Source organism: Rattus norvegicus, chromosome 1 (assembly GCF_021556685.1).
Source record: "Rattus norvegicus strain SHRSP/BbbUtx chromosome 1, alternate assembly SHRSP_T2T, whole genome shotgun sequence".
Classification (NCBI taxonomy): Eukaryota; Metazoa; Chordata; class Mammalia; order Rodentia; family Muridae; genus Rattus; species Rattus norvegicus.
Window position 1 is genome coordinate 108551910 of NC_141534.1, and position 23914 is coordinate 108575823.

Below are 23914 nucleotides of genomic sequence, written 5' to 3' on the forward strand. Positions count from 1 at the left end.
CAGAAGGATCAAAGGTCTTTGTCTCATAAACTACATATCACTCATACTTTAAAATAAAAAAGTCCAAGTATGGTGGCCTATGCCTTCAGGAGGCAGAGGCAGGTGAATCTCTGAGTTCAAAAGCAGCCTGGTCTACAGAGTAATCCAGGACAGTCAGGGCTACACAGAGACACTTTGTCTCAAAAAAAAAAAAAAATTAAAAAAAAAAAGGTTTTTATATATAATCACATAACCACAGTGTAGGAACCAGTATTCGTGTTGGTTATTGGTGAGAACGCTGGCTTAGCCACAGTAGACGGGCTTTATTTTTTATGCTCTGAAATTTCAGTCAGTTTCCAACAAAAATACCTTGCATGTCATTAATTGCAGGCAAAGTTACAGGAATCCATTGAATATGAAGACTTGGGAAACAACAATTCTGTGAAAACGATTGCACTGAATCTCAAGAAGTCAGACAGGTGAGTTTGGCTGACTGAAGCGAAATTCTTACGCAGCAGTCAGTGCAGAGTGTGTGTACCTCTGCAAGGCTACAGTCAGTTTGTTGCCGTAAACGTGCAATACACAAATTTCCTTAAAAGTTTGCTTTACGAACTTGGTATAATTGTGTGCAACTGTGACTTTAGGAGGAGGAGCAGTAGTTCAAGGATATCCTCAGTTGTACAGCAAATTAAAGGGTAGCCTGAGCTAATAAGACTCATTCAGAACTCCAATTCCAGGGAATCCAACTCCCTCCTGACACGAGGCATGTAAGTGATACAGATATATATATATACAGGCAAAACGTTCATAAAATAAATCTTTTTTTTTTTTAACTTTTATACATGCCTGGAATGTATCCTACATGACTAAAGACAAGAAAACAATTTTTTTTTTAAGATTATTTTATGTATGTGAGTACACTGTCTTCAGACACACCAGAAGGGGGCATCAGATCCCATTACAGATGGTTGTGAGCCACCGTGTAGTTGCTGGGAATTGAACTCAGGATCTCTGGAAGAGCAGTCAGTGCTCTTAACCACTGAGCCATCTCTCTAGCCCAAGAGAACTAATTTTTATTACGTGGTTTATATGCATGTGTCACAGCAAGTATGGAAGTCAGGGTCAGCTTGGGATCAGTTCCCTCCGTCCACTTGGAACCCAGCTTAGGTCATCTGGTGTAGCAGTAGGTCCTCAGAGTTTGGATTTTCATGCTTTTTTTTTTTATTCATTTTTATTTATATGAATATACTGTAGCTGTGGTGTGTCTGAAGATAAAATAAATAAAGAAAAGGAAATTAAATTACAAGAGCTGGAGAGATGGCTCAGTGGCAAAGAACTCATGGTGATCTTGCAGAGGACCCTACTTTGATTTCAAACACCCAAAAGTGGCTTACAGCTATCTAGGAAGCCACCTCCAGGGATCCAATATTTAGGTTCTACAAGCATCTGCCCCCACATGCCCATACCTGCCTACTACCACATAACAACTAATAATAATGAAAATAAAATGGGCTGGAGAGATAGCTCAGTGCTTAAGAGCACTGACTACTCTGACAGAAGACCTGGGTTCAATTCCTAGCACCTCACAACCACCTGTACTGGGATCCGATGCCCTGTTCTGGTGTGTCTGAGGACAGTGACAGTGTACTCACATAAACAGGAAACTAAATAGCTTTACATTCCCTTAAGTGTAGTATCACTTTTGCTGTGAGGGAATGTTTTGTTGTTGCTAAATATTTGAAAGACAGATATTGAGCCCTTTATAATTTGTTACTTCTGTGCTAATCTCCAGGTATTATCATGGTCCTACTCCAATTCAGTCACTACAGTATGCAACAAGTCAGGACATTATTAATTCTTTTCAAAGTATTAGACAAGAAATGGAAGCTTATACACCCAAGTTAACTCAGGTAGGTGATCCACTGTTTTAAGGCCAGAATTCTTATAGCTACTACTTCAGGTTGTAAACATAGCCAGTTGAACTGTACAACTGAACATTTCGTTGCTTTTTATATTGGGTTTTGTGAGCCATTTTCAGGAAAATATATAGTGGAGTAGGAGCCATAGGTAAGTAATTGTGTGAAACTCAGACCCAAAGACTAGGAAACTGATAGCCAAAGCATTGTAGAACTCGAAGCATACAGGACAACTTGGTTTTGTCTAGTATATGGGTTCCAGAGGTTGACTTTAGGTTGTCAAGCTTGGCAAACTGAAGTATCTTAGTATAGTTAACTAAAGCCTCAGAAATCAAAGTTATAGGAGGCAGAGAGGTTAAGTGGTTCAGAAACTAATAGTGTGTGCTGTTCTTGTTTCAAAAGATTCACATTTGGCTTCTAGAACCCACAGAGGTAGCTCACAGCCACTTTTAACTCAGCTCCAAAGAGTCCGATCTCTGTCATGGAGTCTACTATATTCCTACTATATTCCTACTATATTCCTACTATATTCCTTTTCTTTCTTTCTTTTTTTTTAAGACTTATTTTGGGGTTGGGGATTTAGCTCAGTGGTAGAGCGCTTGCCTAGCAAGCGCAAGGCCCTGGGTTCGATCCCCAGCTCCGGAAAAAAAAAAGACTTATTTTATTCATATACTCATATGTAGCTGTCTTCAGACACACCAGAAGAGGGCATCAGATCCTATTACAGATGGTTGTGAGCCACCATGTGGTTGCTGGGAATTGAAAACTCAGGACCTCAGAAGAGCAGTCAGTGCTTGCTCCAGCCCCCAGAGGAGTTTTCTACATGGACTATTTCTAGCCTCAAGAAAAGTTGTTGATTCTGGTTGCTGTATATAGCGTATTTGCATAGGAGTAAAACAAGTATTAAGGCAGATGCAAAGGGGGACTAAGTCAGTTCCTGACTCGTTTCTTTCAGGTTCTCTCAAGCAGCGCTGCTAGTAGCACCATCACAGCCCTGTCACCTGGAGGAGCACTTATGCAGGGAGGGACACAGCAAGCAGTAAACCGTACGTGGTGGGCCACCTCCCTTTTCCTCTTTGCTTCAGTTAGTGCTAAGGCTGTGCTGGCTTGTCTTCTAATTACTAAATTTCTTTATGGGGGGTGAGGAAGTTGGCAGTGCCCTGGCACATGTGGAGGTCATAGCACGTGAGGTCAGAAAGCAACTTACAGAGGTCAGTTCTCTCCTCTGTGATCCCTGAGCTCAGGTTGCTGGGCTTAGCATGAGAGACAGCTCAGCAGCGCTGTGTTCGTTCTTCTTTAGTGGGTTGGGATGTTCTGCTGAAAGTTTGTGGGCGTGTGAGGATGGGTTTAGGGGCAGGGGAGGTAACCTGGACCTCCTTCAAGCTGTGCGTGCACTGCACTCTGAGCTTTGCATTCAGCACCTAGAGTGGGCATTTTTGGACTGTGGGATTAGCTGTTGCCTTAGGGCTCTCTTCTTCTGTTTGCAGAGATGGTGCCAAACGATATTCAGTCTGAATTGAAACACTTGTATGTGGCTGTTGGGGAGCTTCTGCGGCATTTCTGGTCTTGCTTTCCTGTTAATACACCATTCCTAGAAGAAAAGGTGAGAACTGATTCTAAATACAACCAGCTACTGTGGTGATGACTGAGAAACAAGCATGCATCACCATGTGCCAGCTTAGTGTGACTGTTAGGCATTCATACACCATTTAAACCTCCCTGTTCTTTATGGAGAAGTATTGATCATAGGACCCATTTCGTAGATTAGGAAACTGAGCCATGGCAGTTGCATAACTCTGAGCATACAGTTTAGAACACTCTACCTCTAGACCGAAAACAGACTCAGCTTGCTGTTTATTTGATACATTTGTTATTGATCAAACTCACAAATAACAATAAAATATAAAAACTGACATCAAATAGCAGTGGATTTTTTTTCCTCTTTTTGTATTCCTATGGTTAGCCCCAGAGATACAGACAAGTGCTTACCACTAAATTACATCCTGAGCTCTAGCATCAAATGCTTAAAATTTAAAACTCCTGTTGCCTATTAAGACGCAATTAACAAAGTATTTGTAGCATCACTAGTAATACTAGCTTCCCTATATAAATTGCTCTCTGAGCAAACATTAAGGGAAAGACAGGACAGACGGAGAAGCTTGGGGCAGAGCATCTGTTTAGTATGCTTGAAGTCCAAGACTCACTCAGCAGCAAAAAAGAAAGGAGAAAAGATTAAATTATGGGCCCAGGGGTCAGGTGGGGCACTGAACACCTTTAATCTCAGCACTTGGGAGACTGAGGCAGGCAGTAAGCCCCAGGCCAACCAGAGCTTCACAGTGAGATCCTGTATAAAAATTATGTAATAAAAACAGTGGTCATAGGACCTTACAGGCAGCACGCTAGAGAATCCTGGAAACAACCAGGCGGAATGCACAGCTGGCAATGGTGACAAAGCCTTTTTAATTCCAGAACAGATTCCAGAATTTGAAGATAGCCTGGTCTAAAAAGGAAGTTCAAGGTGTCCAGAGTTATGAAGTGAGACCCTATCTTTTTTTTTTTTTTTTTTTTTTCCGGAGCTGGGGACCGAACCCAGGGCCTTGCGCTTCCTAGGCAAGCGCTCTACCACTGAGCTAAATCCCCAACCCCCCTATCTTTTTTAAAAAATAAAAATAAAAAAATGAAAAATGGGCTGGAGAGATGACTCAGCTGTTAAAAGCACTGACTGTTCTTCCAGAGGCCCTGAGTTCAATTCCAGCAACCACGTGGTGGCTCACAATCATTTGCAGTGGGATCTGGTGCCCTCTTCTGGTGTAAAGAAAGCAATAGTGTACTCAGATATATAAAATAAATAAAATTTTTTATTAAAAAGAAAAAGAAAAAACTCCTGAAAAAAAAACTGAACTACACATATTGGAGACTAAATAAAAACAAAAAAGGCTGACCATACCTACAGCCCTGAGTAGTAGGTATGAAGACCCAATTTGATTCCCTGCACCACAAAAGTGGGTGGGAAAGGAAGAGAAACTTTGTTAGCTCAATTGCTAGGCAAGCCATGTGCCAGATACTGGGTTTGATCCCTTAGGAAGGAGGCAGAGTGGACCCAGGTAGGTCAGAATCACTCAGATTGCAGTTTAACACTGCAAAGAACATTTAACACTGAATTGCTAAAGAGAGTCTGTTTTCCACAATTGTAAATGTTCTTTAGTTAGAATTCATTTAAGGGGTTGGGGATTTAGCTCAGTGGTAGAGCGCTTGCCTAGGAAGCGCAAGGCCCTGGGTTCGGTCCCCAGCTCCGAAAAAAAAAAACCCTAGAATTCATTTAAAATTTTGCCTTAAAATGCCAGGTTAATGGTGCCAAATACCTGTAATCCCTCTACTTGGGAGGCAGAGGTGGGTGGATCTCTGTGAATTCCAGGCCAACCTGGTGTACAGGGCAAGTTCCAGGGCAGCCAGAGCTACACAGAGAAAACTTGTCTTGAAAAAACAAGGAAATTGCCTTAAAGCTGGTCCTGGAGAGATGGCTCAGCAGCTGAGAGTGGTTGTTCTCGAAGAGCCTGAGTTTGGTTCCCAGCGCCCATGTGGCTTGCAGTCATTGTATCTCCAGCTCCAATAGACAGACGCCTTCCACCAAGGGCCACAGCACACACAGGCAGAACACTGCATGTATAAAATCAACCACTAAAGCCATTCGAGAGCTAGAGAATAAACATTTACATAAGGAAATTAGGATGTGTGTAAACGTTTAGCTAGAGAAATTGTTCCCATGTCACCACGTAAGACTGAAGAAGTAGAAAAGGCTCAATGCCTACAGAGGAGAGCTGGCTGAGAAAGCATGGCTTGTTCACACAGTCAGACATTGTGTGGCCGTTTACAACTGTAACTAAGGCACGTACTTAACTGAATAAAAGATGTTCACACTAAATGAAAAGAAATTTTTAAAAAGTATGAAATGGCCTCTTTGCATGTTTGTGTTCACGTCAACAGTGATTGAGACGTTTACTGAATAAAAGATGCTTGCATTAAAATACTATGAACTAATTCTTTGTAAGTGTTTATGTTCACATGACTAAATATGTGGGATATAAATTATAAGTCTAAAGGTAAGTGATGAGTACGGAAATATACACATTGTAACCGAAGCCTAAAAGACAGACTTTTGGCTCCTGCAGGCTCTTTGCAATTTCTCTATAATTTGTTTTTTCTCATCTTTTTTAGGTGGTGAAAATGAAGAGTAATTTGGAACGGTTCCAAGTTACAAAGCTCTGCCCATTCCAAGAAAAGATCCGGAGGCAGTATTTAAGCACAAACGTAAGCTCCAGGTGTCTGCCTCTCTCTGTTGAATGATGAAATTGACTTTGTTCTCATATGTACACACATATGAGTACATTGTTCTTTTCTTTGCTCCATATACTATTTTTAATTTTAAAACATGCCCTGCATTCAAAACAGTATATACCGTACATGTTCTTAAGCTGGCCTGCAGCTGGCCTTTGCTACTTTGTGGGTTCTTCTTTTTCCCACGCTTTTATCTCCCCCGCAACCCTGTTTTACCCCCAATTACTGGAGGAGAGAGAGAGATGGAGGTCTGTGAATCTAATTTCTTTCTTGTTTCTTGAGCACAGCTAATCACAATCCACAACCCACCCCCACCCCACCTCTCTGGGCCATGGCAGTTAGGAACCCTCTGAAAAGTTCCCAGAATTCAATCACAGAAGCTGTGTCTGCGGCTGGCAAACATAGCTCTGCTAGAGCTTGAGGCAAATCATTGTCAGCTGAGGCAAAGCAGCCCTGCACCTTCACACCTGGAATTAAAATGAAAACGTATTCTTATAACATCTCTGGGTTTTTTAAAAGGAACCAAAATTCCAGAGTTCTCAGGACACTAGCCCCAGTTACATGAGACCCGTCTCAGAGACAAGTGCTTGCCAGTTGGTGAAAACATCCTGAGTGCCCTATCCGGCTACACACCAGTGCCCCTACCAGCATTTATAAAAGTCATCCTACTGTTTTCTTTCTGTTTTATTTTATGTAGTGTGTTGAGGCAGCATGGAGGTGTGTATATGCCACACTCAGAAGAATCTTGTAGAGTCAGTTCTCTCTCCAAACCAAGTAGGATGTGGGGTCAAGCTCAGATTGTTAGGCTTTCTGGCCTCCTAATCCATTACTAATTTGTAACAACCTGGCAGTGGCTAACAGGTGACGTTCCTGGCTGGTGCTTTACAGCAGGTAGGGCCAGTGGTGGGACACGGGTGCTTTACATGGGTCTTTAGTGCTGCTTCCAGCAGACCTAGGTGCAGTGTTGAAGAGGCTTCTTCAAGAGAAACTGACTTTGTGAGAAGTAGTGTGTGCAAACATGACATCCGGATGTGTCTGGGATGATCAGAAATGGGCTTTAGCAAAATCTTCATCTCTTAGGGTTTTCCCCGTGAGCCTTGCATGTCTCTTAGAGCAGGCCAAGAACACTAAGCAGGGTCTCTGCCCTCTGCCATCTCAGTTGATTTTTTTTTTGTGCACTGTGTTGAGGATTCACAGGCTGTGTGTAGGATATGAAATGCATCTCACTGGTACTGTAAAGCCACTGCTACCAGTCGAACAGAAGAGGAATTGCTACATTTTCCAGACAATGCATACCCTCCTCCCCTGAAGAAGTGGACTAGAAGTGGGGGTTGCTGAATATTGAGTCTGCACTTTACATACTCTAGGCAAGTGCTCTGCTGCTGTCTTGCCTATACAGCTGGGGTGGGGCCATACTTAAATCTCTCTCTTAGATCGAAATCACTGGCCTGCTAAAGGATTGAGAGCAAGTCTATCCCACTCCTTCCAGAATGATAAACATAGGAAGACATTACTGTAACCACGTAAGCACATTCCAAGACTTTCTGACCTCAAGACTTAGTGTGCTCCTTTGACTTTTTGTTAGAACCATGAAGGCAGAACTCTCGAAGTAGTAAAACCTTAGCATTGAGTCGGGTATGACAGTGAGTGCCTATGATCCTGGCACTCAGGCAGAGGCAGGGAGATGCTAAAAGTTCAAAGCCAGACTGAGCATCTCACAGAGAAAAGGTGTTCCTACTGCTCTCCTGCTCCCCTTCAGCTGACTAGTGTCTAAATTGAGAATCAACTTGGTTTGGCTCTCATTGCACAAAGGTAGGCCTAGAGTGTGGTGGTAACTTTCACATTCTGGTGCTGGTTAATGAGCAGGCACAGTGTCACAGCCCAGAGACAGCAGGTGACAGCCTAGACCCTACACTGCACCAGCGCTTACACGTGGTGCACCTTTGCCTGAGGGTCTGTACTCGCCTGCCTTGGTGACTGGGGTGCACTGGCAAGTACTTGGCAGACTTGGACTGTGGAGCATTAGCTTCCCTGACTACTCACTGCAGTCGGTGTCTCCCTGTCTCTCTCAGCTGGTGACTCACATAGAGGAGATGCTACAGACGGCCTACAACAAGCTGCACTCGTGGCAATCCCGGCGCCTGATGAAGAAGACGTGAAGTGTTTGTGGTGCTTACAGGTTTTGTGGGTTAAAAAAAACTGACCTGCAGTGACTCTGGAAACCTGGCTGAGGACAAGCAGATGCTCACACCAGGGAAACATCTGCAGCTTGCCGACTCCCGGAGCTGACGCTGTTGTACTTGCACATGATAACTGAGAGGAGGAAGGGACGGGATTCACCTAACTCTGGGGAGGTAAACTAAGGCAGAACCAAATGAGCTAAGTTGCAGATATATACATATGTATGTGTACATGTATATGTATTTAAAGACTGTTTACTGCAGTTACTCAGGAACTGCTTTTCATTCACGTTAAGCTGCTTTCAAAATTTAAAAAAAAAAATTAAAAGAAAAAATACTTAAAACGGTGCATTGATAAAATCTAAGAGTTTTTTCAGTTTTGTTTTCTAGGTAAATTTTTGCGTAAGTTTTGTGGCACAGGGTAGCCCTAAGTATCCCTCCTCGGTCCCGCACTGGGATCCTCAAATGCTCCTGAATTCTAGTTGTTTCTTTCATCGGCACGGGGGAGAGTGCTTTAAGGCAGATGGAGGCTGTGCTCAGCCATTGGGAAACAGTTGTCAGAAGACGCCACTGGGCCTGTGTTTCCTACGGAAATAAGTGTTGCACTGAAGCCTGTGTTCTGAGTCCCCAAGTAGAACGCACATGTGCAGGAGTCGGTGGGTTAGTGCAGGACATTGTCAGACGGCAGTGATGCTGCATGTATTTCTTGGGTGCAAATGTATATTGCTGAGAATTTTTTAAAGATGGCATGTGCTTTGAAAAGAAAATTGCATTTTTAAGAATTTAAAAATCTTACAAGTGAGAAATATAAGAATTGCTTATTTTCACCTGTTTAGAAGAATAAAGGAAGTTTCTCATACCTGCTTCTCTCGGTGTCTTTACTGCTACTGTCTTGGTCACTGCAGAGTCACTGAAGAGCCTAAGTATGACACGAATATTGGTGACACGCACCCGCGCTCTTTCCGGAGTCATGCCCCATTTGTTCTCGTGTCAGCTCCTGTCTCTGCAAACAACTGTAGATGCTTGGATTAAACACTGCAAAAGCAAAACCTTCTCCAGACGCCGTGCACCTTTAAAGTATATTTGTAAGCTGTATGTTATATTTTTCAATGGTTTCACTATGGTAGTCCTAGCTGTTGTAGAATTCACTATATAGAGCAGTCTGTCCCTGTAACTCAGATTTGCCTGCTTCTGCCCACAGAGCACTGAGATTAAATACTTAAGCCACCACTACCATGAAGCTCCACACTGATTATTTTCTGTTGTTTTTTCAAGACAGGGTTTCTCTGTGTAGCCTTGGCTGCCGTTAATGTAGATTAGGCTGACCTCAAACTTAGGAATCCACCAGCTTCTGCCTCCAGAGTGCTGAAACTAAAGTCCTGTGCCACCACACCCAGCTTATCACACTCATACACTCATTATTATAACAGCATGCATGCAGCAGACCATGTCCTCCATAAATTCAGCTGGTAAAAGGAAGAGAGGCCTTATCACATTACAGCTTCACAGGTGCTTTTCAAACGTTACTAACACAGTTTTCTTGGAGTAATTGCAGTAAAGAGGAAAAGGTTTGAAATGTCTTTGGGATTGGCAAGCATAAGCAGAGCTGGAGTGTTGCGGTAGAGAAAAGGATGCAGCAGTAGGTGTCCTGGCACGCCTTTAATCACGGCTGCAGAGGCACATAGAGCTCTTGAGTTGACCCGCCTGGTCTACAGCAAGAGCTCCAGAGACTGTCTCAAAGAAACAAAGATGAAATAATGCTCATAAAGGAGCCTGAGGAGAAAGTTTCGGGACTGGGGTAGACACCATTAATGTTTTTTTGCCGCACAGGATAGACCATTTCTGTAATCCCAGGACTCAAGGTAGAAACAGGAGGATCCAGAGCCCCAGGTCTGTCTGAGCTGCATAATAAAACTGCCTTGGAGGTTGAAGGTTTATAGTGGAAGTCATTTGAAAGGGATGAGCCCTTTCAAAGATTCCCAACTGCTAGGCGAACAAGGAAAGTGTTAGAATTGGAAACTGGAAAGGGGTATGTGGGTGGGGGCAGATTGTTCAATGTGAAATGGTCTTACTGTGTAGCTTAGAATAATTTGGAACTCAGTGTGTAGACCAGGAGGCCTCAAACTTGTAGTGTCCTCTCTGCCTCTTGAGTGCTGGAGTTACAAACCTGAGCCACCGTAGCTGGCTTGGAAAAGTGGCTTTAATTCTGATTGTAAATGGCTTTGTACACCCAAGTAAGAAATCCGAGCCCCATGTGTTAGGCATTGGTAGAGGTGGAAGAAAAGTTTTGAGTGTGAAGTTGTTCGAGATGTACATGGTGTGTGTGTGTGTGTGTGTGTGTGTGTGTGTGTGTGTGTGTGTGTGTGTGTGTGTATGGTAGTGATTTAAGGGAAGAGCTGGAAGGTGGGGAAGCCAGAATCTACCAGGCTTTGGGGTAATTGACTAGGAAGGTAAGGGGAGTGGAGCCCTGAGAGCAGAGTGGAAAGGGTCACTTCAGGGGCTGGGGACATAGATTGTATAGCACCCTCCTGTCATGCCAGAGACCCTAGTTTCAATCCCAGGTACCCCTGGCATAGAAAAAGACAGCCCAGGCTGTGTGGTGCCCTATAATGCACGCACTGGAGGGTGGAGGCAGGAGGATTGGAGGTTCAAGGTCTTCCTTAGCTACACAGCAAGTTCAGGACTGAACTGCATCAGTCTTCAAGAAACACCCTTACGTGAGCGTGCCACAGGGGTGTGAAGGAATCAGGGGATGTAGGGTTTCCACTTTATGTCTGTCTTAGACATTAAATAGTTTAGCTTTGGGATCCTGTTAAAATGAACTTTAGGGCTGGGGGTATGGCCCAGCAGCTAGAGTGCGTAATGTTCTTCCAGAGGACCTGAGTTCAATTCCAAGTGCAAAATCAAAGGACTCCCAACACCGGTCAGTTCAGCTCCAGGGGAATCCTATACTTCTGACCTTTGTAGGCACCTACATCTGTGCACACACATAATTAAAAATAATTATTTAGCCAGCACATGCCTGGTCTACAGTTCTCTGTGTAGCCATGGCTGTCACAAAACTCACTGTAGACCACCAGACTGGCCTCAAACTCAAAAGATCTGCCTGCCTCTGCCTCCCAAGTGCTTCTGGGATTAAAGCATGTGCACCATCACCTGGCATAGTTTGTTTCTTTGTGTGTTTGTAGTATGTTTAATATGAACTTGAGCTGGAGAGATGGCTCAGCAGTTAAGAGCACTTGTTCAGAGGACCCAAGTTCAGTGTCCAGCACCCACATGGCAGTTCATTTGTACCAGAGAATCTAAATCCCTCTCCTGATCTGTGAGCACTGCATGTGGTACACATACCTAAATCAGGCAACACAGTGATAAAATTCTTTTAAAAATGTAGTTTTAAAAAAAAATGAAGCTGGGCTGGAGAGATGGCTCAGCGGTTAAGAGCACTGAATGCTCTTCCAGATGTCCTGAGTTCAAATCCCAGCAACCACATGGCGGCTCACAACCATCTGTAATGAGATCTGATGCCCTTTTCTGGTGTGTCTGAAGACAGCTACAGTGTACTTAATAAATAAATAAATCTTAAAGAAAAAAAATGAAACTTTACCACTTAAAACCCCAATATCACCCCAAGTTTCTGGATGGTAATAGCAGCAGTTAACAGGGCTGTCATAAACCAGCTGTGTCCAGAACTCATAACTGCCGTATCTCACTTCCTATTCAAAGCAGCCAGTGAGGCAGAGGATCCCGAAGACTGTTCTACAGACAGAAGTGAGCTGGAGTTAAGCAGCTCGGTGGTTAAGAGCACTGCTGTCCTGACTGAGGACCCAAGTTTGATCCCCAGAAGCCACATGGCAGCTCAGAACTGTTCATTTACTCCAGTCCCAGGGGTCTCTTGGCACCAGCATGTTCATGGCGCACGTACATGCAAGCAAAACACTCACGCACAATAATAGTCTGAGCTGTTAACCAAGTGACGGTTGGAATTTACCAATGGTTTGAGAAGCAGGCAGATACAGCTCGCAGGTTCATAAGCTTCGTCTGAAATCCTACTGCATGACTGATATTTCCTTCTGGAAAGGTAATGGGTTACTGGTTACCCAGGATGTACCTTCCTGCACTGCATACACTAGAGCCAGGTTGAAAAGCTGCCGATTTTAAACTTAGATCCACTGTCTCCGGTGTCAGGTCTTGCCTGGGATTCCTAGGGTTACCTCTGCCCTTTCCCAGTTTAGCTTGTTCAAGACTCAGCTGTTCCAGTTCTGGAGGCCAGGGCGGTCTTAGTTATTTTCAGCCCTTAAACTGTTCAGAGCTGGGGCATTACCTTAACCTGATTAAGGCGTGGCTGTAATCCGCCTCCCTGTTTGGATGTGGATTAAAGTCACCAAAGAGACTGGGAACCTTGCCATCTAGTGGTCTCAAACCGACTAAGTTAAGATCCTGCCCCTTGCCAGGCAGGTTGGCGCACTAGGGAGGAAGAGGCAGAAGGAACACCACAAGTTTCCAGCCACTCTAATGTTTTTCTTGAGTGCTGAGCCACCCAGGGCCATATGGCAACACGATGTCTTTAAAAATAGGAGCTCCTCCCACCCTCCCAAAGCAACACAGCTCGAGTTGCCTCTCCAGCCACCTGGCCACCACTCCTTTGGAGTGGGTGAAATTTTGTAGAGATTTTTACTTAACCTGTTACCACGGGAATGGATTGCAAACCTATGTCCTAGTGCGCCGGTTACAGTAAGCATGGGCAAAGCAAACAAGGCTCCCCCACATGCTGGTGATAGTCAAGAAACGACTTGCCTCCTTGTCAGCTTCCCTAGACGTCAGTAGACGTCAGAGGCCTTCAGTACCTAAAATGTCTTCCTACCTAGGAGCTAAGTAAAGAACAGAGCTGTGAAGTACCTATTACTGCCCAATAATGTTCACCTAGAAAAAGAAAAAAAAAAAAAAAACCTTTAAAAGCACTGGGTGTGGACATATATGCTTGTAATCCCAGCACCAGAGAGATGAGCAGAAGGGTCAGGAGTTCAAGACCATCCTCTGTCTGTGCTGGCTATAGTTTTTGCATCAGCTTGACACAAGCTAGGTTCACTTTGAAAGAGGGACCCTCAATTGAGAAAATGCCCCCACTATATTAGCCTCTAGGCAACCTTTGATGAATTTTCTTTATCGGTGGTAGAGGACCCAGCTCACTGTGGGTGGTGCCACCCCTGGGTGGCCCTGTTGTTATAAAAGCGGGCTGAGCAAGCCAGTAAGTAGCACTCCTCCATGGCCTCTGCTTCAGTTCCTGACCCCAGGTTCCTTCTCTACTTAAGTTCCTGCTTGACTTCCCTCATTGATAGACTGTTCTCCAGAAATATAAGACAAAACAAACCCTTTCCTCCCCAAGTTGCTTTGGTCACGAGAAACCCAAACACTAGAAAACTACACTCTGTTACTTAAGTTTGGGGACAACCTAGGTTACATGAGACTCTGTCTTTAAAAAAAAAAAAAGCATAATTTGTTTATTTTTATTTTATTTTATTTTTTTGGTTTTTTCGAAACGGGGTTTCTCTATGACTGTCCTGGAACTCACTCTGTAGACCAGACTGACAAACTCCCGGAGATCCACCTGCTTCTGCCTCCTGAGTCCCGGAGCTCAAGGCATGCGCGCCACGCCCAGCCGCATAACTCATTTTTTAAGATGTGCGCCATAGTGAAGTATGTGACGTAGAAAAGATCTCTTTGCTTACCCTGACCTAGCTAGGTCTCATGCTGGCTCTAACACCCCACACTAACTTATAGACAATCCTCAGTACTTGGATTCTTTTTTCTCTTTTTCTTTTTTTTTTCCGGAGCTGGGGACCGAACCCAGGGCCTTGAGCTTGCTAGGCAAGCGCTCTACCACTGAGCTAAATTCCCAGCCCCTGGATTCTTTTTTCTCACCAGAAACCTGAGGTTTCCAGACACAGAGACCTATGCCCATGGCCCTTCAGATAATGCTTGGCAAAGGGCTCTACTCCAGAGAGGAACCCAGTAGCAGCCCTGCCTTTCCAAGCCAGACTCCTGTGAAGTTTGGACCTATCCATTGACTTGCCGTTTCCGGTACCTGCTCTAATTGGCTCGCAGGCTCAAACAAATCCTTGGACTTTTGCTTGTTCCAACAGAACCTTACTGTTCTACCTTTAAACCCAGAGAGAAGGGAGCAGAGAGAAGTGTGTTCGGCGGCGGCGGCGGCGGCGGCGGCGGCGGCGGCGGGCTTCTGGGAGTAACTGAAGTTAGCCTTGGCAGCAGACATGGCATCACAGAGCTGTCCAGCAGGGCACAGACTGTGGACTCCGCTTATTTGGATTCAGAGCCCAACTACTGTAGCTCACTGGCTTTGTGACCTTGGGCAGCTTACCCAGCCCGACCAGGCCTGTGTTTGTTCTACAGAAACTGTCTGGTGGTCTCTAAGGGACAGGGCCTTAGCACTGTGAACTCACTGTCCCGTCCTCCCCACATCCTCCCTGGGAGGAACCTCATGGAAGAAAAGCCCATCCTGATGTCTAGCACTGGGGATGTGCCTTGGGTAGAATGTTGGCCGCATGACCGGAGGGAGTTCACTCCCCAGCAATGATGAGGGATGTGATGTTGCCAGGAAAGCCACACAGACATAACTGGGTCTACAGGGTTTGTTTTCCAGACCATCGCCGTAGGCTCATATCTCCTGAGAATTAAATACCGGGGGTTCCTATGGAAACGGTAACATGGGCAAGAAGGAATGACTTGCAGAACAGTTTTCCATTCCCCACGAATAGTTAGATACAAATCTACCAGAAAAAAAGAACAGTTTAACATCCAGAGCTCAAACCGTAGCAGGTCCCAGTGCAGTGACTTGATCTGACGGTGTTTTCCTATCCTCGCTTGTAAAATGGGCACGATAGCATTACTCACAGATCTATCGGGAAGATTGAATAAGCAGCTAAACATGAGGCCCTTGGATTAGTGTCAAGCCCCCAATGAGAGATCCCTGGTGTCCTGTTGTTCATTAGGTATGACCATCTCCAGACTGCGGGTCAACGCTTATTAGCTCCACCTGGTGTGATGGTGGTGACTTTGGTGGACAGCCAACTTTTTTTTGCAAAATTATACAGGTGCACAATTTAAGAGGTCAAAGGGGACAAGAGGTACATGTGAGAACATCGTGTCTGCTGACCTCCTGCCCTGCCCCTTATCACTTCTCAGTCAGCCACTGCAGTCTGCTACACTTTACTCAGTTTCCTTATTGCGGCCCTGAACTGGTTCTCTCTAAACCTTACTTCCTTCCCCCTCTTCCCTCTCAGGGTCACTTCACAGACTTTTTCGATAATTAATAGCACGTACACTTTTCTTTTTTTTGGTTCTTTTTTTTCGGAGCTGGGGACCGAACCCAGGGCCTTGCGCTTCCTAGGTAAGCGCTCTACCACTGAGCTAAGTCCCCAGCCCCACGTACACTTTTCTTAAGCAAAATAATAAAAGGGTCCTGGCACCTTTTTTAAAAAAGATTTATGGGGGTTGGGGATTTAGCTCAGTGGTAGAGCGCTTGCCTAGCAAATGCAAGGCCCTGGGTTCGGTCCCCAGCTCCGAAAAAAAAGAACCAAAAAAAAAAAAAAAAGATTTATTTATTTATTATAAGTACACTGTAGCTGTCTTCAGACACACCAGAGGAGGGCATCAGATCCCATTACAGACGGTTATGAGCCACCATGTGGTTGGTAGGGATTAAACTCAGGACCTCTGGAAGAACAGTCAGTGCTCTCAACCTCTGAGCCATCTCTCCAGCCCAGGTCTGGACACCTTTAAACTGTCTAATTTGAGGGGTTTACTGAAGGTTGCATGGAGGTGTGTGTAGCAACAGACCTACAAAACCCAAGTCTAGGCCTGCACAGTTGGTAAAGGTGTTACCAAGAGAGAAGATGCCTAGAATAATTAAGGACACTGTCTGCCATGCTCCCTCAGGCAGGATACCCTCCCATTCCCCATACTCGCATGGGATGAGTTTCTGTGTGCTCTGTTCACTCAGTCCCCACACTCCAGAGTGGTATGAAAAGGCCAGCATTGCTGGCCAGGGTGCCTTAACCCTCAGCTGCCCCTTTCTGTCTGACTGAGATAGTTTTTTTGGTTTTTGGTTCTGTTTTTTTTTTTTTTTTTTTTCTAGAATTAAAATAGATTTACTAAAGAACTGAGATTTGGAGGGGCTCCAAGATCCTTTAAAGATGACAGGAAACTCTGACCAGGACCAAATATGGTGGCTCACACCTTCAATCTCAGCACTCAGGAGGCAGAGGCATGAGAATCAGGAGTTCAAGGCCAGCCCCAGCTATATATCAACCTTGAGGGCCAGCTTTTGTCATGCTCTCTCTCTCTCTCTCTCTCTCTCTCTCTCTCTCTCTCTCTCACACACACACACACACACACACACACACACACACACACATGCATACACACGCACACACTCCACAGAAGGGTAGAGCTTAATGAGTAAACAGCTGTTCTCCCACTCAGGCCAGACACTCCACTTCCAGTATTATGGGGCTAACCTCAGCTTTTCATCTGGGGAATAGAAACCTGGATGCTAGCTTCCTAAGAGGATTGTAGATCTACAATCCCTGTAAGCTAGTTGCCCTACATTGATAATATCAACGCTCTTAGGAGCCCAGGTGGTAGAGAGCTTGCCTAACGTGCAGGAAGCCCTGGGATCAGTTTTGAGCACCAGGCGTGGTGGTACACAGCAGTCATCATGGCAAATTGGAGGTGGAAAGACGGAGGGTCAGGAGTTCAAAGACATCCTCAACTACAAAGCAAGTTTGAGGTCACCCTGGGGTATGGGGAGCCACTTAAAAAAAGTAAAAATAACAACAAACCCTCTCACTGACTAGCTTATGCTTCTAAACTCCTTACCAACATTCTAAAGAATGTAGGCACAATTCAGCATTAAGAACTGTTAAGTGGGGGCTGGAGAGATGGCTCAGTGGTTAAGAGCGCTGACTGCTCTTCCAGAGGTCCTGAGTTCAAATCCCAGCAACCACATGGTGGTTCACAACCATCTGTAATGAGATCTGATGTCCTCTTCTGGTGTGTCTGAAGATAGCGACAGTGTACTCATACATAAATAAAACCCTTTAAAAGAACAAATAGAAGAAAGGTGAGGAGCGTATGAGATGTGTATTTGCAGAGGGGGGCTTCAAGAGAAATAGACACTTCAAAGAAGAGTGCTAGACCGGTGTGGGCGCTTTCAGGAATGGCAAACAAGATCGAAGCAGACTTTAGGAACACATTTCCAGCTCAGCACTGGGGCTCTCCTTCTCCTGGTCCCCTGACTGGAATAAAATCTGAAAGGCCTGCAGGGCCGCCTCCCAGCAACCACTGAACTCTGCACCCTGTGCAAAGCCTCTGATAAGCAGGCTGAGGATGTGGGAGGAGCTGGAAATTGACACCTAGAAGCTTCCTCCTCAGCCATAGAGACAGCAGCTGACACTGAGTCAAGCTGTCCTGATTAGGTGACACCAGTTTGCTAGGCGGTAGTGTCAAAGGTCCCCTGGCTCCCGAGAGCCAACTAAGAGGTGTGTTCAGGTCAACACGCAACCAAAAGGGATTTCAAAGGGGAGTCTCTCGGTTTCATTGGACACCTACTAGGTGCCTAGATCTTTACATTTAAGCTTCACAACAAGTTATAAAATGTCATTCTCATTCAATGCTGACCCTACAAAATCAAGGAACTTGCCAAATCCTCCCAGGGGATGGCAGAACCCGGAATCCAACCCAGGACTTCATCCAGGCAGCGTGTGAGTGAGTGTGTGGTCAGAGACCTGTGTCTTGCTCCTTGCTCTGTGGACAAGTATAGGGCTGCATATATCTATCTAATCAGGTGATCATGAGCTTGAGGGAAGCCACTGCCTTTTCTGTGGAACCGCCTTTCTGAATGAACTTCCTGAGGGGTGGAGACCAGCCATTTTGTGACAATAGCCATAAACAATCATGCATTTACATTGTAGATTAGGGACTACATTTAAAAAAAAAAAAAAAACAGAACAGGAAGCCCCTCCCTCAACAGCTCAAACCCTTACTCTAGAACTCTAGGACTACGTTAGAGTCTGTTTCTCTTTAAGAGTCAAAACACACACACACACACACACACACACACACACACACACACACACACATATGGCACAAAAATACGGGGGTGGTGGTGGGGAGGACAGGTTCTGGGGTAGCTCTCACCAGAGCAAGCAGTTGGAACAGATCTTGGCGCAGGACCAACTGAACTCTGAGCTTGAAGAGGTGACAGATCGACATGAGCTGGGGTCTAACCTGAGCTACAGAGTAGTAAATTCTAAGCCAACCTGGGCTAGAGAGTAAGATCCTGCCTTTAAAGTAAGTAAATAAATACAAATAAAACTCTGAGCGTCATTGGTAGTCAAAAACAGATAAACTCTAGAGAGGTGGCCACAAATTCCTCTCCAACCCATTTCCTACAGGAACCTGTGGCCTCATGAGCAATCCCCCTGCACCAGCGCTGTGTTTTCCCTAAATATAGCCAGTCCAGACTTGCTGGTGCACACCTTTAGTTCCAGCACTTGAGATCTGTGTGAGTTTAAGGTTAGCCTGGTTTACATATCGAGTTCCCGGCGGGTCAGAGCTACACAGTGAGACCTTATCTCACAAGCAGGACAAACGAAAATCAGATAATAGTAATGTAACCGTGAGGTAGGGCTGCTGCTTTTCTTATTTCACAGATATAAAGTATTCACGGTGATAAATGGCGTGCCTAGAAGCCCAGGACAGTGGATGAAAGTCCAGTCTCTCCTTCCAAGGTCGCCTCTGTGGTAAATAGTGACCAGACTCCCGGGGGACAGTGTCAGGGTTTGGGGCCTCCTGCCTATACCTCCCTGCCCCCGGGAAACTGATGAGCTTCCTTCCGGGAGAGAAAGAGGTCCGTGTCCATATTCTCAGAAATCTAGACATGAGAGAAGGCGGGGGCGGCTCACAGGGTTGTCCTCCTTTGCTCTGTATTAAGCATGAACCCAGTGTCCCCCCAGGCCCTGATTTCCTCCGCGCCCCAGGCCCTGCATCCCCCTCTAAGCCCTGAGTCCTCCCTTCCTGGGCCCTGAATACTGCCCTAGGTCCTATATCCCCCACTCCCTAGGCCCTGAGTTCCCCACTGAGCTCTGCATCCTCTTCCCCTCCTCTGCATTCCTTCCTCCTGGGCTCTGCATCCCCCCCCCCCCAACCCCCCACCCCCCCCCACCCCCCCCCCCACCCCCCCCCCCCCGTCCCAGGCCCTGCATCCCCACTCCTGGGCCCTGGATCCTCTCTCCCCAGGATCTTCATCCCCCTGCGCTCTCTGATCCTGCTCCTTGCCCCGTGAGCTTGATGAAGCATCATGGCTGACAGGAACTGTTCTTGATGCTCGCTTGGGCCAGCACATTCCTGCTGCCCAGCTCCGTGAATCAGCCCCTGTGCAGCTGTGCCGTCCGTCAGCCTCATTGCTTCTTCTGCATCGTTAGATTTCTGAGAGGCTCTTCAGCGAGGCCTGGCAGCTCACTTGGGAGCCATTGAAAGGCACTGTCTCTGCTCTGAGTTTTGTTTGTTTTGGCTTTTTTTCTTTCTTTCTTTTTTTCTTTCTTGTTTTGTTTCATTCTATTGAGTCCATAGCCCAGGCTGGCCTCAAACTCTGTAAAGCTAAGAATGACCTGTTCTATCTCCTCCTGCTCCTACCTCCCCAGGCTGGAATTACAGGTGTAGAGCCCCCATTATGTGGTGCTGAGGGATTGAGCCTTGGGGTCCGCTGAACTGGGTACTCTGTCCTCAGAGCTACATCCACTGACCTGTCCCTGCCCTTCTTAGAGGCCTGGTCTCCACAAAGGACACATGCCAAGATACCACACGGATTTCATGTCACTGAAGCCTGGTTCCAGCACATCTGACTTTGTCACCTTACCTAAAATTCCAATCCTGTAAAACAGGGTGACCTTCCCTACTCAACAGAAAGGTCGTAATAAGCAAATCAGATTTGAAAGGGTTATTGCCTATGAAATGTTCAGAAAGTCTAAGGGATTACCATTGAAAATCTTTTCTTAATTTTTATTTAATCTACTGTGTGTGTCCACGCTCGTGAGTGTGCAGCACGGGCACAAGTGTGTAGAGGTCAGAGAGCAACGTTTGTTCGTTTGTGGATGTTTTTCAATGTGTATGGGTGTTTCGCCTGCAGGTGTATCTGTGTACCATGTGTGCAGTGCCCACAGGGATCAGGAAAATAAAAACGAGGAGCATTTGATCTCTTGGAACCGGAGTTACAGACTGTTGTGGGCCACTACGTGGGTGTTGGGAATCAAACCTGGGTCCTCAGAAAGAACAGCCCGTGCTCTTGCAAGCTGGCTCTCCAGCCGCTTTGTGGGATCCAGTGTGGGGATTGAACTCAGGCCATAGATTCTGGGAGCGAGTGCCTCAGCCACTCAGCTGTCTTGCTGGCCTAGGCCTGTGAGGTTTGCTCTCCCGGTGAATCCGGGAGGAGGCGGAGACTGCAGAGACTGACAGACTACAGCGCTGTGGAGATGGTGGCAAGCCGCTGGTCCGGAAGTTAGTTGTCTTCTCTTGGGCTACTTCTGGAACAGCCATTTCAGGCCCAGCTCTGTGCCAGAAGAAAACCTAACGACTACTGGATAGCGTCTACCAATCAAGCAGCTCAGACAGCGATTCAGGCCTAGATGGTCCACATCACCCTCATCGTGCCGTACCTGTCTCTCTGGTGTACCCACCAAAGAATTCCCAACTTGCTTTGATTTCTGATTTTATTTGTTCTGTAAGACTGCTTCCGGGTTGGAACATGAATTTGGGGTAACTATGTTCCCAGGTTAGGGCCACTCAAATGGTTCCAGAATGAAACCCGTCTTATTCCCTTTAAGACAAAAGCTGTGTTTTTGTTTCTTTTTATTGTTGTTTGTTTTTTTTTAATATCAGCAACAGAATAAGAAGAATCAAAAAATCAGCCATCAGTGGTGGCACACACCTTTAATCTTAGCACTTGGGAGGGAAGCAGAGGCAGGTGGATCTCTGTGAGCTTGAGGCCAGCCTGGTCTACATCGTCAATTCCAGGTCAGCCCTGTCTTGAAAAAGAATAATCAAAAATAACTTCAAGCTATTTGTGGTGGTGAATATGCCTGTAATCCTAGCATGAGGCTCCTGGAATGGATTACTGGAGACCAGGGAGTTTATTTCAAGCTTTATTAATGCCATGGATAGACAGACAGAGGGTCAACAGCATGGTGGGCCTCTGAGGCCTGTTTAAGCCCCAGCACTAGGGGCGGTCACTGATGGGAATCAGAGATCCTGGGAAGAAGGGAGAGCCTCCTCTAGTCCCTCCTGAGAGGGAGGGATTCACAGCATGGGTAGACAGGCTTTGTGACACCCCATCCGGGAGAGGCCGGGAAGCAAGCAGCATGAGTGTGGGCCTACGTCTTACCATCAATACCCTCTGATGTCAACTCACTTTCCAGGTGAGAAGTCCCATCTGCAGTGTGCCAGTAAGTGCCTACCTGCCAATACCATCGGCCACCAGGAGGACCAAGGTAAAGCAATGACTAGGTTCTGACACTGTTCTTACATTGCGAGATGGGGGCAGGAGCATCAGGAGTTCAAAGACATAGCAGGACATTGTCTCAAAAATAAATAAATAAATAAATAAATAAATAAATAAATAAATAAACTCAAAACAAGCAGGGTGCTGGATCCCGGCAGAGGCAGGCAAATCTCTGAGTTCGAGGCCACCCTGGTCTACAGAACGGTTCCAGAACAACTAGATATGCATAGATATATGCATATATATATGTATATATATATACATACATATATATATATATAATTCAGAACAGCTCAAATGTGTGCTTTACTCTAAAGAGTAGAGAACCCCCATTTTCCGGAGAGCCCAGCTCCTCTGAAGAATTCCCTAGTCCTTTATTATGTCAATTAACAGCGCTTAGAGACCCAAATCCTCCTCCCTGCCGGTTCTCTTAAAGTCTCTAATCCTGAAGTCTGCCTCCCTGACACCCAAAGAGTCAGTCAAACAAAGATGGAGCTTCCTATGAGGGACGGGAAAAGAAGTTGAATAGGGAAAGGAGGCAGATCCGGGAGGAAGCAGGGGAGCTGTGAATTGCTAGACCACATGACTAGGTGGGAGAAGAAGCTCAGACCTGTTTTCTGCCTCCTCCATGGCTAGAAGTCAAGGAGACAGGCACAGCCACCAAGAGGAGCCCAGCACTTGGTTACTTTGCCCCTATTCAGCTTCCTTCTCCTGGTCTCACCCCCACCCCTTAGAGGAGTCGACTGGCCAACCAGGGTACAGATTGGCTTCCCCCCACCACCCCCTCTCTCCCTCACTTCCTCCTCCTCTCCCTCTTTCCCCCTCCCCTCCATCCCTTTCCCCTCCCCCTCCCTCCTCCCTTCCCTCCCCTGCTGATCACTCTCTCCCTAGTCTTTCATTCCACCCTGAGAAGCAGACAGGCTGAGGGCCTGGCGTCCCTCTACTGTCCCGGGACCATTTGATGGAACAGGGGTGGAAACATTTTGGATGCTGGCCTAAGAATTGCAGACCATCTCCTGTCACCCCATTTCCACATCCAGGGAACAAAGTCTAAAGCCAACTAACGGAGTGGAGTTTTACCTTTCACCCATTGCCCTGAAAAAGTTTAAACACTGGAGCCTACCAAGAGAAATCAGTTAGGCCACCTCCAAAAAAAAAAAAAAAAAAAAAAAAAGACAGTTTCTAACCTTCCTCATTTCAGATCTTCCTCAAACAAGTCCTGCAGGGTCTGAGGTCTTCAGGGCAACCTGTTGAGTAGCCCCCTTAAATACTGAAAGCACGTGATGGTAAGGTGTGTGAGTCTGGGACTCGGGGCCACAGCCAATCTCCGGGTCTACAAGGAAGCCCTATGAGTGTGCAAGCACTTGATCCAGGAAGGAAGCTGTGAGCTCTGGTTGTCATGGAGATGCTGGCAGAGCTCAGGCCCTTCTGCACTTGACAAGCAGCCTCTTTAAGAAGAGGGGAGGAGGGTCTTGGGTGCTGGAGAGCCAGCTCAGCTTGGGGCTAAGGGACCTGGGGAGGTGGCCTCTAGGCCAGCAACCTTAATAGCTGGGGTGTGGCCTCCTGGCAGAGCAAATCCTCAATGCCCAATTGCCACACCTACCCCCAAGCAAGAGCTGCAGTAAGAGGCCTGGTAGAGTGGAAAAACCCAGAAGCCAGAGACTAGCTGCAGAGCCACGCCCTGAGACCAGGGAGACGTCCGGGCTTGCAGATTCATCAGGGAGGGCCCAAGACTGGGTCTGAGACTCTGACCTCTGAGTTACCACCACTGAATGAATAATGTCCTCTGTGGAGGACCTAGTGACGCAGAGCCACATGTCCCTCTGACTTGATAAGTCTAGACAGGTCTGAGCTGTGAAGAGCTTTGAAGCATCTGTGTCTTCTGTGACTACAGCGCTGGGGGATAAGGAACCTTCAGATGGGCTTGGACA

The 23914-nt window shown here is 46.2% G+C and overlaps 1 protein-coding gene and 1 long non-coding RNA gene across 2 annotated transcripts in view; one reads left to right on the plus strand and one right to left on the minus strand.

The window, feature by feature from the left end:
• The window catches only part of Gtf2h1 (general transcription factor IIH subunit 1), a 28156-nt gene extending 18887 nt beyond the window's left edge, over window positions 1-9269 (plus strand). The window contains 6 exon segments of the mRNA NM_001399644.1: window positions 370-458; window positions 1772-1889; window positions 2851-2941; window positions 3383-3498; window positions 6111-6203; window positions 8303-9269. Coding sequence (NP_001386573.1) covers window positions 370-458; window positions 1772-1889; window positions 2851-2941; window positions 3383-3498; window positions 6111-6203; window positions 8303-8389 — 594 coding nt within the window. The 3' untranslated portion in view covers window positions 8390-9269.
• On the minus strand, window positions 3743-23333 carry LOC102552634 (uncharacterized). Its single transcript, XR_015651511.1, has 3 exons — window positions 23171-23333; window positions 9271-9423; window positions 3743-5590 (listed from the first exon to the last, which is right to left on the minus strand). It is a non-coding gene; the product is annotated as an uncharacterized LOC102552634 (long non-coding RNA).
• Between the last annotated feature and the right edge of the window lie 581 nt (window positions 23334-23914).